This window comes from Heterodontus francisci, chromosome 48 (genome assembly GCF_036365525.1).
Source record: "Heterodontus francisci isolate sHetFra1 chromosome 48, sHetFra1.hap1, whole genome shotgun sequence".
In the NCBI taxonomy this organism is placed as follows: Eukaryota; Metazoa; Chordata; class Chondrichthyes; order Heterodontiformes; family Heterodontidae; genus Heterodontus; species Heterodontus francisci.
Window position 1 is genome coordinate 9360350 of NC_090418.1, and position 23718 is coordinate 9384067.

Sequence of the window (23718 nt, forward strand, 5' to 3'; positions counted from 1 at the left end):
TTCTGAAGGAGGTCAGGGGAGTTCTCCCCTGCGTCCGAGGCCCTAAAATCAACAGCAATAAAACAAATTACTTGGTTGTTGTTGCCCCCTGTGGGATCTTGCTGTGCGCAAACCGGCTGCCGCGTTACCTGCGCTGCGACAGCGACCAAGCCTCGGAAAGTGTTTCCTCGGCCGTGAGCTGCTTTCGGAACGTAAAAGGCGCTATATAAAATGCGAGTTGTCGCTCTCTTGCGAAGGGCCAGCACCTGCACGACGGGCCCAATGGCCCGCACGATTCGATAAACGGAGCGTGGGAGGTTCGTACCTGCGTCAGGCGGGAGGTAAAAGACGAGGATGGCCAGGATACTGATGAGGATGCAAGGGATGATGATGTTTACAATGTAGAAGAGGGGCTTGCGCTGGATGATGAGGTAGAAGGTGATGTCCTCGTAGGTCGGGTCGTGGCTCAGCGTGTTCTTGCGGGACGGCTTGTGGCAGATCTGCCACTCTCCATTCTCTGCGGAAGTTGGATCACAAGGGACGGGTTAGGCAAAGGGCGAAAAGGCAGCACCTCCGTCGGCAACTCGTCCAATCTGCGGTCATACCGGACAATGGCACCCAGGGTCGGCTGCAAGCTCCCACTCGGCCTCCAATGGGAGAGGAAGGGTGCCCACAGACCCCCGCTGTGGAAAGCCCAAGCGGGTGCAGGGGGGGGGGGGGAAATGGGCAGGTTGGCCAACAGCGGGTGACTCACCGGTAAAGGCATTTTCGTCAATGATCACCTCCCGGATCTCACGCTTGCCCGAGTCATCCAGGGCATACTCGAGAGTCACCTCGGATGTGTCGTACGTGTAGGATTTGAACACCATGGTACAGTTTTGCCAGTCGAACGGAAAGTACTTCACCTGGGACAGGGAGGGAGGAAGAAGAACACAGATCCGACAACTTGGCTCCATCATTGACATCCCCAACAAGGCCTGTTCCCCACTGTCCCCTTTCCCCCCCACCCCTTCCCCCCACTCTACAACAACCTCACTGGTAACGATGGACGACCCTGGATCGATTCTGTACCTTTCAACGGAGCGTCAGAGAATCGCACATTGCACAGGAAACGGCCATTCAGCCCAACATGCCCGTGCCTGCTCTGTGACTGAGCTAACCAATTAGTGCAGCTCCCTCAGCTCATTTCCCCCAGAGCCCCTGTATTTATGCCCACCCGAGAGGGCAGACGGTTTCACCTCCCAGACGCAACTTCCTCGTCGACAAACCTTTGATTCCCCACCCCCCCCCCCCCCACCCCCCGCAATCGCTGCTGACTTCGGCTCGTTTTCCCCATTCTCTTGAGCTAGGATTCCTGTTCCTCCATCCCCCACCCCCCCTTCTGACCCCTCCCCAACCTCGTCGGTGAGTGCCTGGAAGCGGGAGGTCAGGCGCGGAGAGAATCGCCCGCCCCACGTGGCCGAATAGCCCGCCCGACACCGGCCATTTCCACGCGCGGCCGCTCGGGGTAGGGGACGCCGAGCGGGCGAGGGAGCCACGAGCCCAGCCACTTCGGAGGGCGATTAAGAGGTCAAGCAGGTTGGCGTGGGACTGCAGTCACATGTCGGTCCGACCCGGCTAAGGACGCTTTCCCTGAAGGACAAGTCAACCAGTTGTGTTTATCCATCTTACAACAATCGGACGGCTTCTTACGGACACCCATCACTTCACTTCCGGACTTTTGTTTTTGTATATAAATACGGAATTTAAATTTCAACTCCCTTGGATTGTGATCCCGCACCATGCTGAGGAGGGGGTCGGGGGGCGGGACCCCCTGCACTATGATATCACCCTCTGGGAATTACGGGTAAGCCCCAGGGACTTACTCGGATGCCACAGGAGCTGCGGTAGATGGCGGGAGGAAGCCAACTGACAGTGCCAGTGTGCTGTACCAGCACGTTAACGTAGAGAGCCACGTGGAAGTTACCATCATTACTGCAGAGAGAGAGAGAGAGAGAGAAAACAACAATAACTCTTGATAAAGGGACCAAGGCATGGGGGAGGGGTTTGGGGCCGGGAGATTGGTGGAAAAATAAACACAAGATAGGCGCAGGGAAACAAGAGCAGTGGGAGTGGGGGGGGGGGGGAGGGTCACAACACTGGGCCGGGAATCGACGTACAATCCAACACTGCCGCCAGGAGAAGAGGGATCCCCACCCCCCCCAACTCCCACTCCCGTATCCCGATCCTTCAGGCGCACGTTCCCCCTTTAAGACTGTAATGGCGGCAACTTCCGCAGTGCCCGATTGGCCAGCCATTCGGCCCATCGTTGACAGGAAGACTTGCATTTATATGGCGCCTTTCTCAGCCTCAGGAGGCCCCCAAAGCACTTCACGGCCAATGAAGGGCTTTTCTTCCCTCGAAGTGCGGTCACTGTTGTAACGTAGGAAACGCGGCAGCCGGTTTGCGCACAGCAAGATCCCACAGACGGCAACGTGATGATGACCGGATCATCTGTTTTTGGTGATGTGGATTGAGGGATTAATATTGGCCCCAGGTCACCGGGGAGAACTCCCCCCTCCCCCCCCCACCCCCAACCCCCGCGCTTTTCCAGGATGGGATCTTTTATATCCACCAGAGAGGGCAGACAGGCCCTCGATTTAACGTCGCACCAGAGAGACGGCACCTCTGACAGTGCAGCACTCCCTCAGTACTGCACTGGGAGTGTCAGCCTGGATTATGTGCTCAAGTCCCTGGAGTGGGACTCAGAGACGAGCCGCTCATCGAGCCACAACTTAACGCCACTCATTACTAATTTACGGGCGGACCTGTTCCCCTGGACACGACCCCCTCCACTCCACTGATAACAGCTGCCTTGCCCTACTCCAAAGGGGCAAGAGTGGGGTGAGTCACTAGAGAGGGCACCCAGGATCGATACCATCTGCCCAGGAGAGTCACCAGGGAATCACCGACTGATACCAGGGACCCGGACTTAGTGCCCCCGATCTGGGGTGGGAGTGTGCGTAGAAAGGAGTAATAATTAATGTAACTATCAGCTCAGTTAACATCCAGTGACTCGCCCTTCAATTTAACACGGATGGAAAGCGCGCGTGGAAATAGAGGCGGGATCAGGTCGGGCTGTGATGCCCACCACAGTCAAATGGCTTGTCACCATTTAAAAGGTTCACGTCTCCCTTTGGGGAAGGAGGCAGAACCATAGGGCTCACAGGCACAGGGACAGGCGCGAGGAGACGGAGACGGGGTCGGAGACGGAGACGGACAGGGTTGAGGTCACTGACTTGTTGAGCAGGACAATGTCAGGCAGCCACACTTTGGAAGAGGGAATTCGAAGAACGTTGATCCCGCTGTATTCCTCGGGATTCCAGCTCAGCCGATAATCCGTCCAGGCCTTGGGGGAGGTGGGGGGGGGGGGGGGGGGGGTGTGGAGAAACAAAATACGTTAGCATCGACCCTCCTCCCGCAGAGCAAGAACCATTAACATCAATTTTTCCGCCCCATAACAGCTTCAAGAGTTATCACCAACTGGAAGGTTTTACAGGTGAACGTTTATACACACCACCTCCCAGAGAAGTCCCCCAATGGGGCTACATGATCCCCCCTCCCCCCACAAGACTCGTTCGGGTGGCCCCTAAACCGGAGGGCAGTGAATCGAATGTAGCGATTGATCCACACATGGTCAAACTGTGAACTGTGGGTTGGCGGGTAGGGGATCTGATCTCTATAGCCAGAACTCAGTGGGGACGGAAATACAGTGATGGACAGGGTTAAAGGTCATGACCTACCATGTTCATGTATACGTTTGTGGTCATTTCCTCATCCTTTTCATTCTGTTTGGGGGAGAGAAAAAACAAACAGCCATCAGAATTAATTACCTGTTTCGAATGTGGAACTCACTGCCACAGGGAGTGGGTTGAGGTGAACAGCACTTGAGGGGAAGCTGGATAAACACATGAGGGTGAAAGGAATAGAAGGGTGTGCTGATAGGGCGAGATGAAGTCGGGGGCGGGAGGAGGCCTGCGTGGAGCATAAACACCACCGGCATGGACCAGATGGGCCGAGCGGCCTGTTTTTTTTTGCGTGCTGTAAATGCTATGTAAACAGGTCACGCCGCAGTTGCGCCCTCCCGCCAGTGGTGGCGCCGCAGTGCCCCACCATTGCCCTCGCCTCAGCCTTGTACTGCAGGAAATCTCCTGCGTTCCCACCAGCTCTTACATTACGTGCAGCGGGCCCCGACTTTACTCTTGGCCACCGCACGAGGGCTACGTTTCACGACATGACGCCCAGGAGAGGGTGGAGGGAGTGTGGCCCCATTCCAATCGGACCCCCCCCCCCCTCCCCTCCCCCCCCCACTTCCGGCTAGGGTTACGTCAATGCAGGGCACACCAGGTCCCGAGCAAATTCCCCGGCCCCAAGTCACACGGCTTTGGTCCAAATCGAAGTCTCAGATAACAACCTTGGAACTTAGCATATATTATTATCCACGGATTACTGCCTTGTAACTCTTGACAGCTGCCCAGTGTCTATATATCGCAGGAGGTTTTGAGGCATGTTTTCAGCTGTCTTAAGGACTGCCAGCTACTTCCCCTCCCCCCACCTCCACTGGCAATGCGTGACTGACTGGCACCAGGTGGGGTCTGGATGAATCAGACAGGGTCACAATGCCAGCGAGGCATTGATCCTGGCGACAAACCAGGGTTCACGAAGGGTGGCCCACCCCTCCTGGGAGCTATGGGGCCAGCGGCCTGCACAGGCAGACAGGGACTGTCGCCGAGAGACAGCTGGGCTTCTGGCAGACGGAGCCCTCGGAGTCTTTGGCGCCGGATATCGCGAAGATCCGGCATTCCCACAGCACCAGTAGGAATCCGACTTCCTCTCAACCTTCGAAAGTGCCATTTCCCCGATTCGGGGAGTCTCACCAAACATTTCCTGCTCCCCCCGACCGTCTCCCCATCCCCCACGGCAACCCCCGCTCGCTCATTCCCCGTGACCCGTTACTCAACCGCCAGTTCTCCCTGGGGGGGTGGGGGAAGGGGAGTACCCAGTCCAGTGCCAGCCGGCTATTCGACTGCAGGGGCATCGCCACACCACTTTCCCAGCTTGTAAGATGATCGCTTCCCAGCTAAGGCCGAGCTTTCCTCTGTATCTAACCCCGTTATTTTTTTCTTTTTTTAAATAAGGTGGCCTTTATACCCCAGACCCCCTTTATGTAGATTTTAAAATAACTTTATTAAAATCAGCTAAATAAAACAAAAACTCAAATTAAAACAGCATTGAGTGCATTGATGATGCACTCCAGTCCCTGCGGTGCCCACCGGTCGCGGAAGGCCTCAAGTGTACCGGCGGACATCGTATGCTCCCTCTCCAGGGACACCCGGGCACGAACGTAACCACGAAAGAGGGGCAGGCAATCAGGGAGGACGGACCCTCCCGCGGCCTGCAGCCTGGACCTGTGAATTGCCACCTTGGCCAGGCCCAGGGGCCGACCGACGAGGAGATCCCCCTCCCGGCCCACGCCCCTCCGCACCGGGTGCCCAAAGATCAGGAACGTGGGGCTGAAGTCCAGCCAAAACTTGAGGAGCAGCCCTTCAGATACTCAAATAGGGGCTGCAACCTCGCACACTCCATATATATGTGAAACATGGACTTGTCCAGGCCGCAGAAAGTACAGGCGGCCTGGGAGTCCGTGAACCTACTTAAAAGTCTATTGCACGGACTGCTCTGTGCAGCACCCTCCACCCAGGTCCCCGGTGTAAAGGGGGAAGACTCCCGCGTAGAGAGACCTCCATCGGGTTTCCCCTCGCCGCCAGATGGCAACGCGGACCGCCAGGGCGTGTCCGGCCGGCTGACGAGGGCGAGGAAGTGGAGAGTGTGCAGGAGCAGCCCGTACAGGAAACCCCTCCGCGCCGATTGGAATGGCACGGAGGGCATTTCCGAGAGGCGGCTCGGGTTGCACGGGACCGGCTCCTGAGGAGGGTTTCGGGACCTGGGTCCGATGAGTAGTTCCAGCCGAGCGGGAGTCAGCTCGGCCGGGATCACTCCGCACTCGCCACCCGCAGTGAGGGGCGTCCCGGGGGTTTCGGCTACTCCTCCGCCCGCCGGACCGTCCCCGGAGTCGGCCGCCCGGACAGCCGAGGCGCTCTCCTCCGCCGGCGGGGGAGCGCCCTGACTGGAGGCGACCATGTTCCAGACTCGGAATAGATCCCGGTAAAAGACAGGCAACTCCCTCAGAGAGGCACGGCTAACGGACTCCACCGGGAGCTGCGTGTCGTCTTGAAGGCAGTGACACTGGCGGAAAAAATGTCGCCAGCGCACACCATCTGGGAGGATGCTCGACATATAGGTATCTCTGCAGGGTCCAAAGGCGGAGAGTCGCAGCCTGGGTGCGGACGCACACCAGCAACTGGCCGCCCTCCTCAATCGGGAGACTCAGGACCGCGGCAGAGACGAGTTTCTTCTGGATCTTGGTGGCAAATGCAGGGGGCGGGGCCAAAGTGACCAACCGGTACCACAACATGGAGGCCACCAGTTGGTTTATGACCAGTGCTCGGCCCCTGTAGGAAAGCACTCGGAGCAGTCCTGTCCAGCGCCCCAGCCGAGCGGTGACTTTCGCCTCCAACTCCTGCCAGTTTGCCGGCCAGGCTTCCTCAGCAGGGCTGAGTTGGACTCCCAGATAGAGGAGGTGCGTGGTGCTCCACGCAAAAGGTGTCATCTCCTCCGGCAGGGAGTCCACCCGCCACTGACCAACCAGGAGTCCGGAACATTTCTCCCTATTGATCCTCGCGGAGGACGCGGCAGAAAAGGTCTGCTGGCAGTCGCGCATCCTCCGCAAGTCAACGGGATCTGTGGTTGCGAGGAGCACGTCGTCGGCGTAAGCCGAGAAGACGACCCGCATGGCCGGCTCGCGCAGAGCCAATCCCGTCAACCTCCTGCGAAGCAGGCACAGGAAGGGCTCCACGCAGATGGTATACAATTGGCCGGACATGGGGCATCCCCGACGCACTCCTCTCCCAAAGCGAAGGGGCGCCGTCAAGACCCGTTAACTTTGACTAGACACTCTGCGGCGGCGTATAAAAGTCAGACCCGGGCCGCGAAATGCAGTCCGAATCCGAAAGTGCGCAGAGTCCCGAAAAGGTAATCGTGATCCACCCTGTCGAACGCCTTCTCCTGATCGAGGGAGAGAAAGGCGACCGACTGACCAGTCCTCTGGGAAAGATGGATCAGGTCCCGGACCAGGTGGATGTTGTCCTGGATGGACCGGCCCGGGACCGTGTAGGACTGGTCGGGGTGGATCATGTGGGCCAGCACAGAGCCCAGGCGGGTAGACATAGCCCGGGCAAAGATCTTATAATCCGTGCTGAGGAGGGAGACCGGACACCAGTTTTTAAGCAGGCGGAGATCGCCCCTCTTCGGCAGCAGGACGATGACCGCCCTGCGCCACGAGAGGGGCATCTCCCCGGTCGCCAGGCTTTCCCCCAGGACGTTCCATCCAATCCTTCGGCGCCCTCCGGGCTGACCTGCGGCAGGTCCTCCCACAAAACTCTGTGCGCGTCCTCACTGGACGGATCCGGAGAGAACAACGCACTGTAATAAGTCCGGACCAGGAGGCCCATTCCCTCCGGATCCGTGATGGAGGATCCGTCGTCGGCCAGCAGCTCAACGAGCTGCTGATGGACCCCCCGCCATTTTTCCAGCGAGTAGAAGAAGGGTGAGGCGCGGTCCAAATCTTCCAGGATCTGGATCCGCGACCTCACGTACGCGCCTCGGGACCCTATGAGCTGCAGGTCCCTCAGCGCGCCCTTCTTCTCTTTGTACGCCTGCCACAGGGCCGGGTCCGCGACGGCATAACCGAGGTGGGACTCCAAGTCGAGCACCTCCCTCTCAAGGCGCCCGATCTCAGCTTCCCACCTCTTGGTCGACCCCTTCGCGTACTCCAGACAGAAGACGCGGATGTGAGTCTTGCCCACATCCCACCATAGCCTCAAGGAGGGGAAGCCCCCCTGCTTCCTTCTCCAGTCGGCCCAGAATCGACAGAACGAGTCCCGAAATCGCTCGTCCTCCAGCAGCCGATTGTTAAAGTGCCAGTACGCGGACCCCGCCCGCGTGCGGAGCGGAGTGAACTCCGCCCACACCAGGTGGTGGTCGGAGCACGGCACCAGCCACATGGAGGCCGCCGAGACACGGGAGACGTACGCCTGCGAAATGTAGAGGCGGTCGATTCGGGACCCTCCTCCTCCAGACCTCCACGTGAAGGCGCTGGAGTCGGGATGGAGATTCCGCCAAACGTCCACCAAGTTAAGGGAGCTGATCAGTCCCCTCAACTTCTCCACCGACGCTTGGCCTCGCTGGGGACCGGAGCGATCCTCACCTCGAGGGTACAGTTGAAATCCCCCTCGAGGATGATGCACTCGCCGCTATCGATGGAGCTCAAGAGAGCGGACACTTCTTCAAAGAAGTGCACTTGCAACGCGCCGGGCCTGGGCGCGTACACGTTCACAAAGTGGAGCGGCACGCTACCCAGGCGAACGGCGAGGTGGAGCAAGCAGCCCGGCACTAGCTCCTTGACCCCCAAGATCTCCGGCTGAAAAGTTGGGGCCAACAAGATAGCCACCCCACTAGAAATAGGGGTGAGGTGACTCATGTAGACCTCACCCTGCCACTCAAGGAGCCAGGTGGCTTCGTCTCCCGGAACGGTGTGGGTTTCCTGCAGAAAGCTCACCGCGTATCTCCCATCCCTGAGTACTGAGAGATTGTGAAATCTGCGGTGAGCCCCTCTGCTGCCGTTGATGTTGAGGCTGGCTATGGTTATCTTCATGTCAAAGGTACTTAAAACCCGTCACCAACACCTCACTGTGAGGAGGGAGTGGAAGTGCACCTGGCCCTCCACTCCCCCAGCAACCCATTGAGGAACGCATTAAATCGGTGCCACTCAACCAGTTTCACGCCCACACCCTTGCCCGCTTTCTTCAGGGCAGCACGGACGGACTGTATGATCAGCGCCAGACTTGACCAACGGCCGAGGGCCAGCTGAACTTTATTGCGGCAACCCCTGCAAGCCGCGAGGAAATCCCGGAGTTCCGCCGTGGGGATGAGAGGAGACTCGGTGGGAGGCACGAGGGACTCCACCACCTCACTGGCGATGGAATCAAGGTCGTCCCCCGTGCCCCCCACCGAGTCCCCATCCTCCTCCGGGTGGTCACCGCCAGCGGCCGACACATCCACCACACACTGTGGGGCGGACGTCCCGGCCGCGCCAGCTGGTCCCGCCTCCGTCACGATCCCAGCCCCAGGATCGATGGCAGAGGAGTCCTCTCTGGGTTCTATTGTGAAACTGGAGCCTGTGGGTACCAGCGTTTCGGGGGTGTGGGGGGGGAGGGGGGGGGGTGGGCGGAAGAGGAGGGAGGAGATGGGGGGGATGGGGAGGAGGAGTCCAGAACAAGGGGGCAGAACCTTAAAATTAAATCCAGGCCGTTCAGGGGTGATGTCAGAAAGCACTTCTTCACACAAAGGGGGCGTGGGAATCTGGAACTCTCTCCCCCCAAAAAAGCTATTGAGCTGGCGGGGGCGGAGCTTAACTAAAGCTCTCAAAGGAGATCGATCGATTTTTATTGGGTAAAGATATTAGGAATATGGAACTGAGCGAGGGGAGGGTAAATGGAACTGAGGAGCAGATCAGCCGGGATCTAATTGAATGGCAGGGGGCAGGGTGGAGGGGCTGAATGGCCTCCTCCTGTTCCTCCGATCCAGAGACTTACCAGGCTGATCAACTGCGAAAGGGTCATCCCCACTCTCACCGTCACCTTCTCATCAGCGGTCTGCGCAGGCCGCACGTTTGCATTGTAGGTTTTGAAAAGCTTGATCAGGAGTTTCTTTTCTGTCTCAGAGGCTCCCACGCCTGGGGTCAAAGTTCAAAAAGACACAGAGCAGATAATTCAAAGATCGATGACTCGTGCATTCCCGGGAGGGAGTGAAAGATTTCAGCTTTTCAATTGAAAGCTTGCCCCCACTCAGCCCTTCCCCTGCGCCCCCCCCCCCCCCTCCAGAAGGTGCTGCCTCGCGTGAGGTGCCCGTCGCATCAAAAGGCAAGGCCCCTCTGCTACCTCACCCAAGTGTTCGGCGTTCTTCAGGAGACGGAGCCAGCTATTCGACTGCAGTGGGCGGCACATGCAACCCCCATCCTGTTCTCCAGTGGACGCCGACACATGCCTTTTCCCAAATAGGGGCGTGGGTTGTGATCGGAAGCAGGACCCCTTGGAAATTTCCCAGACTTTTCGACCCAGGAAGGCGTCACGGTTGGCCACTTTCACCACCAGCCAATCATTCCCAAAAGGTACATACGGGGCGTGAAAGGCCAATTTACCTCCGAGGCCTGTCCTCATTCACAGTGTTGTATCAAATGCTTCTGAGTGAAACATTAATAGTGGGGCCTTTTTCTTCAGGTTATCCTATTAGCCACCAGCTTACCCTTAATAAAAAGCCCCCACTATTATGTCTCCTTTCTGTTGTCTCATACCCCCAGTTATTAATAGAACAGGCTGCATTCGAGTGTGGATCAGACCAGGGAGGCGACACATTGTCGAGACAGTCTGATCCCAGCCACCTGCTGCTCTCTATACGCGCTGTGTTCTTCAACCAACCTCGCCAAATTCAACCAAGAAATTAACCCTTTATTCAAATTTTCCTTGGCGTTTCTTCGATTCACCCACACCCCTCACTGTAACTCTCTGATACACCCCACATTCCTCACTGCAACACTCTCTGATATACCCCACACCCCTCACTGTAACACACTGATATACCCCACACCCCTCACTGTAACACTCTCTGATATATCCCACACCCATCACTGTAACACTCTCTGATATACCCCACATTCCTCACTGCAACACTCTCTGATATATCCCACACCCATCACTGTAACACTCTCAGATATACCCCACATTCCTCACTGCAACACTCTCTGATATACCCCACATTCCTCACTGTAACACTCTCTGATATACCCCACACCCCTCACTGTAACACTCTCTGATATACCCCACATTCCTCACTGCAACACTCTCTGATATACCCCACACCCCTCACTGTAACACTCTCTGATATACCCCACATTCCTCACTGCAACACTCTCTGATATACCCCACATTCCTCACTGTAACACTCTCTGATATACCCCACATTCCTCACTGCAACACTCTCTGATATACCCCACATTCCTCACTGTAACACTCTCTGATATATCCCACACCCCTCACTGTAACACTCTCTGATATACCCCACATTCCTCACTGTAACACTCTCTGATATATCCCACACCCCTCACTGTAACACTCTCTGATATACCCCACATTCCTCACTGTAACACTCTCTGATATACCCCACATTCCTCACTGCAACACTCTCTGATATACCCCACATTCCTCACTGTAACACTCTCTGATATATCCCACACCCCTCACTGTAACACTCTCTGATATACCCCACATTCCTCACTGTAACACTCTCTGATATACCCCACACCCCTCACTGTAACACTCTCTGATATATCCCACACCCCTCACTGTAACACTCTCTGATATACCCCACATTCCTCACTGCAACACTCTCTGATATACCCCACATTCCTCACTGTAACACTCTCTGATATATCCCACACCCCTCACTGTAACACTCTCTGATATACCCCACATTCCTCACTGCAACACTCTCTGATATATCCCACACCCCTCACTGTAACACTCTCTGATATACCCCACATTCCTCACTGTAACACTCTCTGATATACCCCACACCCCTCACTGTAACACTCTCTGATATACCCCACACCCCTCACTGTAACACTCTCTGATATACCCCACATTCCTCACTGTAACACTCTCTGATATACCCCACACCCCTCACTGTAACACTCTCTGATATATCCCACACCCCTCACTGTAACACTCTCTGATATATCCCACATTCCTCACTGCAACACTCTCTGATATACCCCACATTCCTCACTGTAACACTCTCTGATATATCCCACACCCCTCACTGTAACACTCTCTGATATACCCCACATTCCTCACTGCAACACTCTCTGATATACCCCACATTCCTCACTGTAACACTCTCTGATATACCCCACACCCCTCACTGTAACACTCTCTGATATACCCCACATTCCTCACTGCAACACTCTCTGATATACCCCACACCCCTCACTGTAACACTCTCTGATATACCCCACATTCCTCACTGCAACACTCTCTGATATACCCCACATTCCTCACTGTAACACTCTCTGATATATCCCACACCCCTCACTGTAACACTCTCTGATATACCCCACATTCCTCACTGTAACACTCTCTGATGTACCCCACATTCCTCACTGTAACACTCTCTGATATACCCCACATTCCTCACTGTAACACTCTCTGATATATCCCACACCCCTCACTGTAACACTCTCTGATGTACCCCACATTCCTCACTGTAACACTCTCTGATATACCCCACATTCCTCACTGCAACACTCTCTGATATACCCCACATTCCTCACTGTAACACTCTCTGATGTACCCCACATTCCTCACTGTAACACTCTCTGATATACCCCACATTCCTCACTGCAACACTCTCTGATATATCCCACACCCCTCACTGTAACACTCTCTGATACACCCCAGGTCCCACAGGCTGAGGTACAGGGAAGATTGTGCTCCTGCTATCAGACAGCTTTGCTCCTCTCAGTTGCCGGCAACCTCCCTACCCCCAGTCCTGAAATCCAACACGCCTCCTGACACCCTGTTCTGCAACTCCGAACAGTTCATTCAGAAGGATAAATATTTATAGCTCTGGGAACCTGACCTCATCCTGATTCAGGAGTTGGAAGCACTGAACAAATTATTAGAAAAATAACCCATAACCGTATGAGCTGCTGACACTTATTATTAAACAGTTCAGGAATTTATGTTTTATAGACATTACCACTTTAAATAGCTCCTGAACCGGGCCGGTGCGGGATATCAGGGCTTTTATTTTCCAGCCGGGAGTGACACTCACCTGTCCCTATTAGGATGAGGATCTGGATCACCACTGCCTTTCCTGCGCCTGCCATGCCGAGCCAACGACTCCGGGCTAAACTTCCACAAACTTTCCGAAACTTTCCAACAACTTTCTGTGGGCCCCACCTCCGCGGCCGCGCGCTGATTGGCCGACGGATTGGCGGCGGGCGTCGCTGATTGGAGGGGCGGCCCGTCAGTCAGGAATGGGCGGGGCTTCGCTGGCCTCCCTGGGGGATCCGGGCACCTGTTCCCCAGGCTTCCAGACCCTCTGAAGGGCTTTTAAAGGGACAGTGAGTGGCTGGGATGATTGCACATGGGATAACACCAGGCGGCTAAACAATGGAGTCACCTTCATGTCGACAAACTGCACTTTTTATCCTCCGGGTCTCCTCCAGGTTCAGGTCCCACTCCAGGGCTTGAGCACAAAGAAAATCCAGGCCGACACTCCCAGTGCCAATACTGAGGGAGTGCCGCACTGTCGGCAGTGCCGTCTTTCAGATGAAACGTTAAACCGAGGCCCCTGTCTGCTTGAGCGGATGTAAAATATCCCATGTTACTATTTTGAAGAAGAGCGGGGGTGGGGAGGGGGTAAGCGGGGGTGGGGGGGAGAATCACAAAAAACTGATTGCCTGGTCAAAATTGTGAGGGCCATTGATAGGTTAGATAGGAAGAGACTTTTTCTCATAGCGGAGGGGTCAAAGATTCCAGATAAGGGGCAGGAGGTTTAGAGGGGATTTGTGGGAAAAAAATTTCACCCAGAGCGTGGTTGGAATCTGGAACGCACTGCCTGAAGAGGTGGTAGAGGCAGGAACCCTCACAACATTTAAGAAGTATTTAGATGAGCACTTGAAACGTCATAGCATACAAGGCTACGGGCCAACTGCTGGAAAATGGGATTAGAATAGTTAGGTGCTTGATGGCCGGCACAGACACGATGGGCCAGAGGGCCTGTTTCTGTGCTGTATAACTCTATGACTAAAGTCACATTCTGGGAGCTTGCTGTGCACATACTGGCTGCCGCAATTCCTGCAACAGTGACTACACTTCAAAAAGTACTTCATTGGCTGTAAAGTGCTTTGAGACGTCCGGTGGTCGTGTAAGATGCTATATAAATGCAAGTCTTTTTTTTATACGCTGTCATGCAGGCCCCCATCTTTCAAGAATGAGACATATTAATTTTGCCACATGTATATTGATTTTTTAACTGTTACTGGAGTAAAGAAAGAACTTGTTTTAAAAAAAAACCAGACCCTTGACTGGAAAGACATTTGCATAGTAACAGACAGTACTTGGAAGGATCAAAGGGGCCACTCCCTGCTCCAGTTTAATCCACAATGGACTTTTGATTACCAGACGTTGAAGGTGGAGAGACTTGCATTCCCGGTTAACTGCGATGATGGCCGAATAAACAAACAGACGTGGTCAGACCTGTTTAGGCACGTGACTAACTGGCTGTTGGGAGTTTTTTGAATTTGAATGTTGCGACTCAGAAAGCTGTTTGCTCCTGAACTGGAACAGACCCCTCTCCTGTCTGCTCTCATCTCACTCTCACCAGCTTCGGAAACCACTGAAGGCATATGAACCCCAAGAGAGAAGTCTCCTACAGTGAACAAGGTTTAAGAAGAATACTGGGCCCCAATGAAAAGCAAGATTTACCTTCAGTGAACTCGAAGCACAGTAAAAAAAACACTCTTCAGCGATCACATCAAACCTCTCCACTATTTTTCTTCTGCTATTTTCTGTCTCTATTTTGCGTGTGGCGTATATTCGTAGGCATGAACTGAGTTAGAGTTTAAGTTTAAATTTAATAAAATTTCACTTTTCTTCTTTAAATCTAAGAAAGCCTGTTTATGTTCATTTCTTTGCCTTATAATTGGAAAGCTGTGAACAAGGATTCACCAAAGGGGGAGCTCAAAACACGGTGTGTTTAAAATTAAACCTTGTTACAATAAGACCAGGTGAAGGCGGAGAAAGACCCCTAGACACCTTTCTCACCTGGTCGTAATAACATCCTCGGTGTGTCCTTTGCACCCAATCAAGTACTTTGTCCTAATGGGTTAAGTGATTGGGCAAAGACCTGGCAAATGGAGTATAATGTGGGAAAGTGGGAAATTGTCCACTTTGGCAGGAAGAATAAAAAAGAAGCATATTATCTAAATGGTGAGAGATTGCAGAGCTCTGAGACGCAGAGGGATCTGGGTGTCCTCGTGCATGAATCGCAAAAGGTTAGTATGCAAGTACAGCATATAATTAGGAAAGTTAATAGAATGTTCTCATTTATCATGAGGGGAATTGAATATAAAAGTAGGGAGGTTATGCTTCAGCTATACAGGGCATTGGTGAGACCACATCTGGAGTACTGTGTACAGTACTGGTCTCCTTATTTAAGGAAGGATGTAAATGCGTTGGAAGCAGTTCGGAGAAGGTTTACTAGACTAATACCTGGAATGGGCGGGTTGTCTTACAAGGAAAGATTGGACAGGCTCGGCTTGTATCCGCTGGAGTTCAGAAGAGTAAGAGGCGACTTGACTGAAACATATCAGATCCTGAGGAGTCTTGACAGGGTGGATGTGGAAAGGAAGTTTCCCCTTGTGGGAGAATCTAGAACTAGGGGTCACTGTTTAAAAATAAGGGGTCGCCCATTTAAGACAGAGATGAGGAGAAATTTTTGTCTCTCAGAGGGTTGTGAGTCTTTGGAATTCTCTTCCTCAAAAGGCGGTGGAAGCCGAGTCTTTGAATATTTTGAAGGCAGAGGTCGATAGATTCTTGATAAGCAAGGGGGTGAAAGGTTATCGGGGGTAAGCGGGAATGTGGAGTTGCGGCTACAATCAGCTCAGCCATGATCTCATTCAATGGCAGAGCAGGCTCGAAGGGCCGAGTGGCCTACTCCTACTCCTAATTTGTATGTTTGTTTATATGAAGTGTTGGAATGTAGTAAACACAGTGGCCAATTTACACACAGCAAGCTCCCACAAACAGCAAAGTTAAAGAGTGCAGTAGGCCCTTTTACATCCACCTGAGATGGGGGGTGGGCCTCAGTTTAACATCACATCCGAAAGACGGCACCTCTGACAGTGCAGCACTCCCTCAATGCTGCACTGGGAGTGTCAGCCTGGATTATGCGCTCTGGAGTGGGACTTGGACCCACACCCGTCTGACCCAGAAGCAGCGTGCACCCTGCGGCGGGCACACCGGAGAACTTATCACGTCCTCCCCAAAAATAAAACGCCCGACATCCAGCGAATCAATGTCTCGAAGTGCAATAGCTATTTAGTTGGCAAACACAGCTGCCAATTTACGCACAGCAAGCTCCCACAAACAGCAGGTGAGCGGAATGACCAGTCGGTGTGGGCGATAGTAAGGGGTCGGCTGCTTTTGGCCAGGTTTTCGGGTGGACTTCCCTGCTCTTCTCCCAGGTGCTGCCCTGGGATCATCCACCTCCTGGTTTAGCCCCTCACCTGAAATATGGCCCCTCGAATTAATTTGTGATTATATCTTATAATCGGAAATTCCAAACGGCAGAGAAAAGCTGTTGAATAGGGCATCAAAGATTCCAGTGTTGATCAAACAAAAAAAGCAAAACAGACACTGGGGTTTATTTCTAAAAGCAGAGAAGTTACGTTAAACTTGTATCGATCTTTGATGAGACCAGACCTGGTGTGCTGGGCACAGTTCAGAGTTCCATGTTACAAAATAGATATCGAGGCCCTGGAGAAGGTGCAAAGATGATACCAGAACTGAGAGGTTATAATGATCAGTAAAAATTGAACAGGGAGGGGCTTTTTTCACTAGAAAAGAGAAGGCTGACCCTAATAGAGGTCTTCACTGGAATCTAGGTGTTGAATAGGGTAGACGTAGAGATGGTGTTTCCACTTGTGGGGGTGACCAGAACTAGGGGGGGGGGGGGGGGCGGGGGTCATCAATATAAGACAGTCACTAATAAATCCAATGGGGAATTCAGGAGAAACTCCTTTCCCCAAGAGAGTGGTGCGAATGTGGAACTCGCTCCCACAGGGAGTGGTTGAGGTGAATAGTGTCGATACTTTTAAGGGGAAGCTGGATAAACACATGAGGGAGAAAGGAATAGAAGGATATATGTTGCTATTTAACACGCTGGTGGTGGGGGAGTTTTGCGGGTGAGTGTGAAGACAGCTAGAAAGTTTGAAACGCACTCAACACATTTGCCACTCGTTCTTATAATAAGTTGCAAGGCAGAATGTGTAGGACGGCATCTCGCTGAAAACTAAAATGTCGATACATCAGGAAGGGGGGAGGGGGGTGGAAAGGAGCTGCCCGACATCAGGTTTGGGTGGGGCCAGGGCAGAAACTGGAGTGAGGGGCAAAGATGCCTGTCCTTAAAAGGAACTAGGGTGTACTGGAAAGATCATCAGAAGAGGTCAGTGCAGGGACACTCAGTCCTGTTATACACACACAGTCAGTGCTGGGACACACAGTCCTGTTATACACACACAGTCAGTGCTGGGACACTCAGTCCTGTTATACACACACACAGTCAGTGCTGGGACACTCAGTCCTGTTATAAACACACAGTCAATGCTGGGACACTCAGTCCTGTTATACACACACAGTCAGGGCTGGGACACTCAGTCCTGTTATACACACACAGTCAGGGCTGGGACTCTCAGTCCTGTTATACACACACAGTCAGTGCTGGGACACTCAGTCCTGTTATACACACACAGTCAGTGCTGGGACACTCAGTCCTGTTATACACACACAGTCAGTGCTGGGACACTCAGTCCTGTCATTTACACACAGTCAGTGCTGGGACACTCAGTCCTGTTATACACACACAGTCAGTGCTGGGACACTCAGTCCTGTTATATACACACACAGTCAGTGCTGGGACACTCAGTCCTGTTATACACACTCAGTCAGTGCTGGGACACTCAGTCCTGTTATACACACACAGTCAGTGCTGGGACACTCAGTCCTGTTATACACACACAGTCAGTGCTGGGACACTCAGTCCTGTCATTTACACACAGTCAGTGCTGGGACACTCAGTCCTGTTATACACACACAGTCAGTGCTGGGACACTCAGTCCTGTTATAAACACACAGTCAGTGCTGGGACACTCAGTCCTGTTATACACACACAGTCAGTGCTGGGACACTCAGTCCTGTTATACACACACAGTCAGTGCTGGGACACTCAGTCCTGTTATACACACACAGTCAGTGCTGGGACACTCAGTCCTGTTATACACACACAGTCAGTGCTGGGACACTCAGTCCTGTTATACACACACAGTCAGTGCTGGGACACTCAGTCCTGTTATACACACACAGTCAGTGCTGGGACACTCAGTCCTGTTATACACACACAGTCAGTGCTGGGACACTCAGTCCTGTTATACACACACAGTCAGTGCTGGGACACTCAGTCCTGTTATACACACACAGTCAGTGCTGGGACACTCAGTCCTGTTATACACACACAGTCAGTGCTGGGACACTCAGTCCTGTTATACACACACAGTCAGTGCTGGGACACTCAGTCCTGTTATAAACACACAGTCAGTGCTGGGACACTCAGTCCTGTTATACACACACAGTCAGTGCTGGGACACTCAGTCCTGTTATACACACACAGTCAGTGCTGGGACACTCAGTCCTGTTATAAACACACAGTCAGTGCTGGGACACTCAGTCCTGTTATAAACACACAGTCAGTGCTGGGACACTCAGTCCTGTCATTTACACACAGTCAGTGCTGGGACACTCAGTCCTGTTATACACACACAGTCAGTGCTGGGACACTCAGTCCTGTTATAAACACACAGTCAGTGCTGGGACACTCAGTCCTGTTATACACACACAGTCAGTGCTGGGACACTCAGTCCTGTTATACACACACAGTCAGGGCTGGGACACTCAGTCCTGTTATACACACACAGTCAGGGCTGGGACTCTCAGTCCTGTTATACACACACAGTCAGTGCTGGGACACTCAGTCCTGTTATACACACACAGTCAGTGCTGGGACACTCAGTCCTGTTATACACACACAGTCAGTGCTGGGACACTCAGTCCTGTCATTTACACACAGTCAGTGCTGGGACACTCAGTCCTGTTATACACACACAGTCAGTGCTGGGACACTCAGTCCTGTTATACACACACAGTCAGTGCTGGGACACTCAGTCCTGTTATACACACACAGTCAGTGCTGGGACACTCAGTCCTGTTATACACACACAGTCAGTGCTGGGACACTCAGTCCTGTTATACACACACAGTCAGTGCTGGGACACTCAGTCCTGTTATACACACACAGTCAGTGCTGGGACACTCAGTCCTGTTATACACACACAGTCAGTGCTGGGACACTCAGTCCTGTTATACACACACAGTCAGTGCTGGGACACTCAGTCCTGTTATACACACACAGTCAGTGCTGGGACACTCAGTCCTGTTATACACACACAGTCAGTGCTGGGACACTCAGTCCTGTTATACACACACAGTCAGTGCTGGGACACTCAGTCCTGTTATACACACACAGTCAGTGCTGGGACACTCAGTCCTGTTATACACACACAGTCAGTGCTGGGACACTCAGTCCTGTTATACACACACAGTCAGTGCTGGGACACTCAGTCCTGTTATACACACACAGTCAGTGCTGGGACACTCAGTCCTGTTAGACACACACAATCAGTGCTGGGACACTCAGTCCTGTTATAAACACACAGTCAGTGCTGGGACACTCAGTCCTGTTATAAACACACAGTCAGTGCTGGGACACTCAGTCCTGTTATACACACACAGTCAGTGCTGGGACACTCAGTACTGTTATACACACACAGTCAGTGCTGGGACACTCAGTCCTGTCATTTACACACAGTCAGTGCTGGGACACTCAGTCCTGTTATACACACACAGTCAGTGCTGGGACACTCAGTCCTGTTATAAACACACAGTCAGGGCTGGGACACTCAGTCCTGTTATACACACACAGTCAGTGCTGGGACACTCAGTCCTGTTATACACACACAGTCAGTGCTGGGACACTCAGTCCTGTTATACACACACAGTCAGTGCTGGGACACTCAGTCCTGTCATTTACACACAGTCAGTGCTGGGACACTCAGTCCTGTTATACACACACAGTCAGTGCTGGGACACTCAGTCCTGTCATTTACACACAGTCAGTGCTGGGACACACAGTCCTGTCATTTACACACAGTCAGTGCTGGGACACTCAGTCCTGTTATACACACACAGTCAGTGCTGGGACACTCAGTCCTGTTATACACACACAGTCAGTGCTGGGACACTCAGTCCTGTTATACACACACAGTCAGTGCTGGGACACTCAGTCCTGTTATACACACACAGTCAGTGCTGGGACACTCAGTCCTGTTATACACACACAGTCAGTGCTGGGACACTCAGTCCTGTTATACACACACAGTCAGTGCTGGGACACTCAGTCCTGTTATACACACACAGTCAGTGCTGGGACACTCAGTCCTGTTATAAACACACAGTCAGTGCTGGGACACTCAGTCCTGTTATACACACACAGTCAGTGCTGGGACACTCAGTCCTGTTATACACACACAGTCAGTGCTGGGACACTCAGTCCTGTTATACACACACAGTCAGTGCTGGGACACTCAGTCCTGTTATACACACACAGTCAGTGCTGGGACACTCAGTCCTGTTATACACACACAGTCAGTGCTGGGACACTCAGTCCTGTTATACACACACAGTCAGTGCAGGGACACTCAGTCCTGTTATACACACACAGTCAGTGCAGGGACACTCAGTCCTGTTATATACACACACAGTCAGTGCTGGGACACTCAGTCCTGTTATACACACAGTCAGTGCTGGGACACTCAGTCCTGTTATACACACACAGTCAGTGCTGGGACACTCAGTCCTGTTATACACACACAGTCAGTGCTGGGACACTCAGTCCTGTTATATACACACACAGTCAGTGCAGGGACACTCAGTCCTGTTATACACACACAGTCAGTGCTGGGACACTCAGTCCTGTTATACACACACAGTCAGTGCTGGGACACACAGTCCTGTTATACACACACAGTCAGTGCTGGGACACTCAGTCCTGTTATACACACACAGTCAGTGCTGGGACACACAGTCCTGTTATACACACACAGTCAGTGCTGGGACACTCAGTCCTGTTATACACACACAGTCAGTGCTGGGACACTCAGTCCTGTTATACACACACAGTCAGTGCTGGGACACTCAGTCCTGTTATACACACACAGTCAGTGCTGGGACACTCAGTCCTGTTATATACACACACAGTCAGTGCTGGGACACACAGTCCTGTTATATACACACACAGTCAGTGCTGGGACACTCAGTCCTGTTATACACACAGTCAGTGCTGGGACACTCAGTCCTGTTATACACACACAGTCAGTGCTGGGACACTCAGTCCTGTTATACACACACAGTCAGTGCTGGGACACTCAGTCCTGTTATATACACACACAGTCAGTGCTGGGACACTCAGTCCTGTTATACACACAGTCAGTGCTGGGACACTCAGTCCTGTTATACACACACAGTCAGTGCTGGGACACTCAGTCCTGTTATATACACACACAGTCAGTGCTGGGACACTCAGTCCTGTTATACACACAGTCAGTGCTGGGACACTCAGTCCTGTTATACACACAGTCAGTGCTGGGACACTCAGTCCTGTTATACACACACAGTCAGGGCTGGGACTCTCAGTCCTGTTATACACACACAGTCAGTGCTGGGACACTCAGTCCTGTTATACACACACAGTCAGTGCTGGGACACTCAGTCCTGTTATACACACACAGTCAGTGCTGGGACACTCAGTCCTGTCATTTACACACAGTCAGTGCTGGGACACTCAGTCCTGTTATACACACACAGTCAGTGCTGGGACACTCAGTCCTGTCATTTACACACAGTCAGTGCTGGGACACACAGTCCTGTCATTTACACACAGTCAGTGCTGGGACACTCAGTCCTGTTATACACACACGGTCAGTGCTGGGACACTCAGTCCTGTTATACACACACAGTCAGTGCTGGGACACTCAGTCCTGTTATACACACACAGTCAGTGCTGGGATACACAGTCCTGTTATACACACACAGTCAGTGCAGGGACACTCAGTCCTGTTATACACACACAGTCAGTGCTGGGAAATCGACGATAAATCCGCCTTGGTCAAATTTACAGCACTAATAATGCAGTAGTCCTATCTCGTGATGCTGCAAGGTACTAAACTGTCTATATTTGCATTTTTCACTTTAACGTGCCCAATCGGTTGAACATTCCCCAATTAATGATTAACCAATTGCACTGCTTGTACCCAGAGAATCATCTCACACCCTGCCACCATTTGTAGGACCTGTCCACCAACTGAAAGCCTGTGAAAACGAGAAAAGCATAATGTCATCTCCAGTTACAGACAAAAGATACAGATAAAAGGATGTCTTGTATTTTTGTGAATCTTACGCTGATGGGGTGAATGGAGTCAGTGCCAGGGAATGTGACACCTTTCATTTCCAGCACCCACTGTCCCCCATCAAACACTCCCAGGACAGGTACAGCACGGGGGTTAGATACAGAGTAAAGCTCCCTCTACACTGTCCACATCAAACACTCCCAGGACAGGTACAGCATGGGGTTTAGATACAGAGTAAAGCTCCCTCTGCACTGTCCACATCAAACACTCTCAGGGCAGGTACAGCATGGGGTTTAGATACAGAGTAAAGCTCCCTCTACACTGTCCCCATCAAACACTCCCAGGACAGGTACAGTACGGGGGTTAGATACAGAGTAAAGCTCCCTCTGCACTGTCCACATCAAACACTCTCAGGGCAGGTACAGCATGGGGTTTAGATACAGAGTAAAGCTCCCTCTACACTGTCCCCATCAAACACTCTCAGGGCAGGTACAGCACGGGGTTAGATACAGAGTAAAGCTCCCTCTACACTGTCCCCATCAAACACTCCAGGACAGGTACAGCACGGGGTTTAGATACAGAGTAAAGCTCCCTCTACACTGTCCCCATCAAACACTCCCAGGACGATCCCTCTCACTGTGCAAAGGCGGTGAGGAACAGAAATGTAATGCCAGACATTGAATCGATAAAGAACTTGTTATTGTCACCTGGAAATTAAACAGTTACAGATGCAGAGTTTGTTTAGTAATTATTCACTTCATGAATTCTTGGTCCCAGGTTCCAACACTATAAGGATATCAGGGGTTTGACCTGGCCAATCCTGCCCACACTTAGCACCATAATCTGTCGGGAGACATGTCAATAGCCCTCCCGGTGGCTCTGTAGGTGAATGCGAGGCCCCAGACTCCACCCCGGGCAGATAGGCCTCAGCGCTGACATACTGTTGTTGGCCTCAGTACCCCTTGGTCAGGGTGCCACTTGCTGGCTTGTGAACTCTACTGGGAAGTGCACATGCGTGTGGGCCAATGGGTGAGGACTGTGGAGGACAGGAATTCCTCCAACGTGAGGGGGTGGGGATTGGGGGTGGGGATTGGGGGTGGGGATTGGGGGTGGGGATTGGGGGTGGGGATTGGGGGCCACCATCGCCCCCTCCCCTCAGTCGGAGCCGCGCGCCATCTCACTCGGGGCGGTCAGATGAAGTCGGGCGAAGGGTGGGGGGTGGG

General features: G+C 52.8%; 1 protein-coding gene across 1 annotated transcript in view; it reads right to left on the reverse strand.

The window, feature by feature from the left end:
• LOC137357374 (acetylcholine receptor subunit beta-like) overlaps nucleotides 1-13148 on the reverse strand; it is a 21230-nt gene extending 8082 nt beyond the window's left edge. The window contains 7 exon segments of the mRNA XM_068023657.1: nucleotides 305-496; nucleotides 734-884; nucleotides 1845-1953; nucleotides 3258-3367; nucleotides 3762-3806; nucleotides 9732-9871; nucleotides 13027-13148. Of these exon segments, the coding sequence (XP_067879758.1) occupies nucleotides 305-496; nucleotides 734-884; nucleotides 1845-1953; nucleotides 3258-3367; nucleotides 3762-3806; nucleotides 9732-9871; nucleotides 13027-13081 (802 nt within the window). The 5' untranslated portion in view covers nucleotides 13082-13148.
• Nucleotides 13149-23718: the final 10570 nt, after the last annotated feature.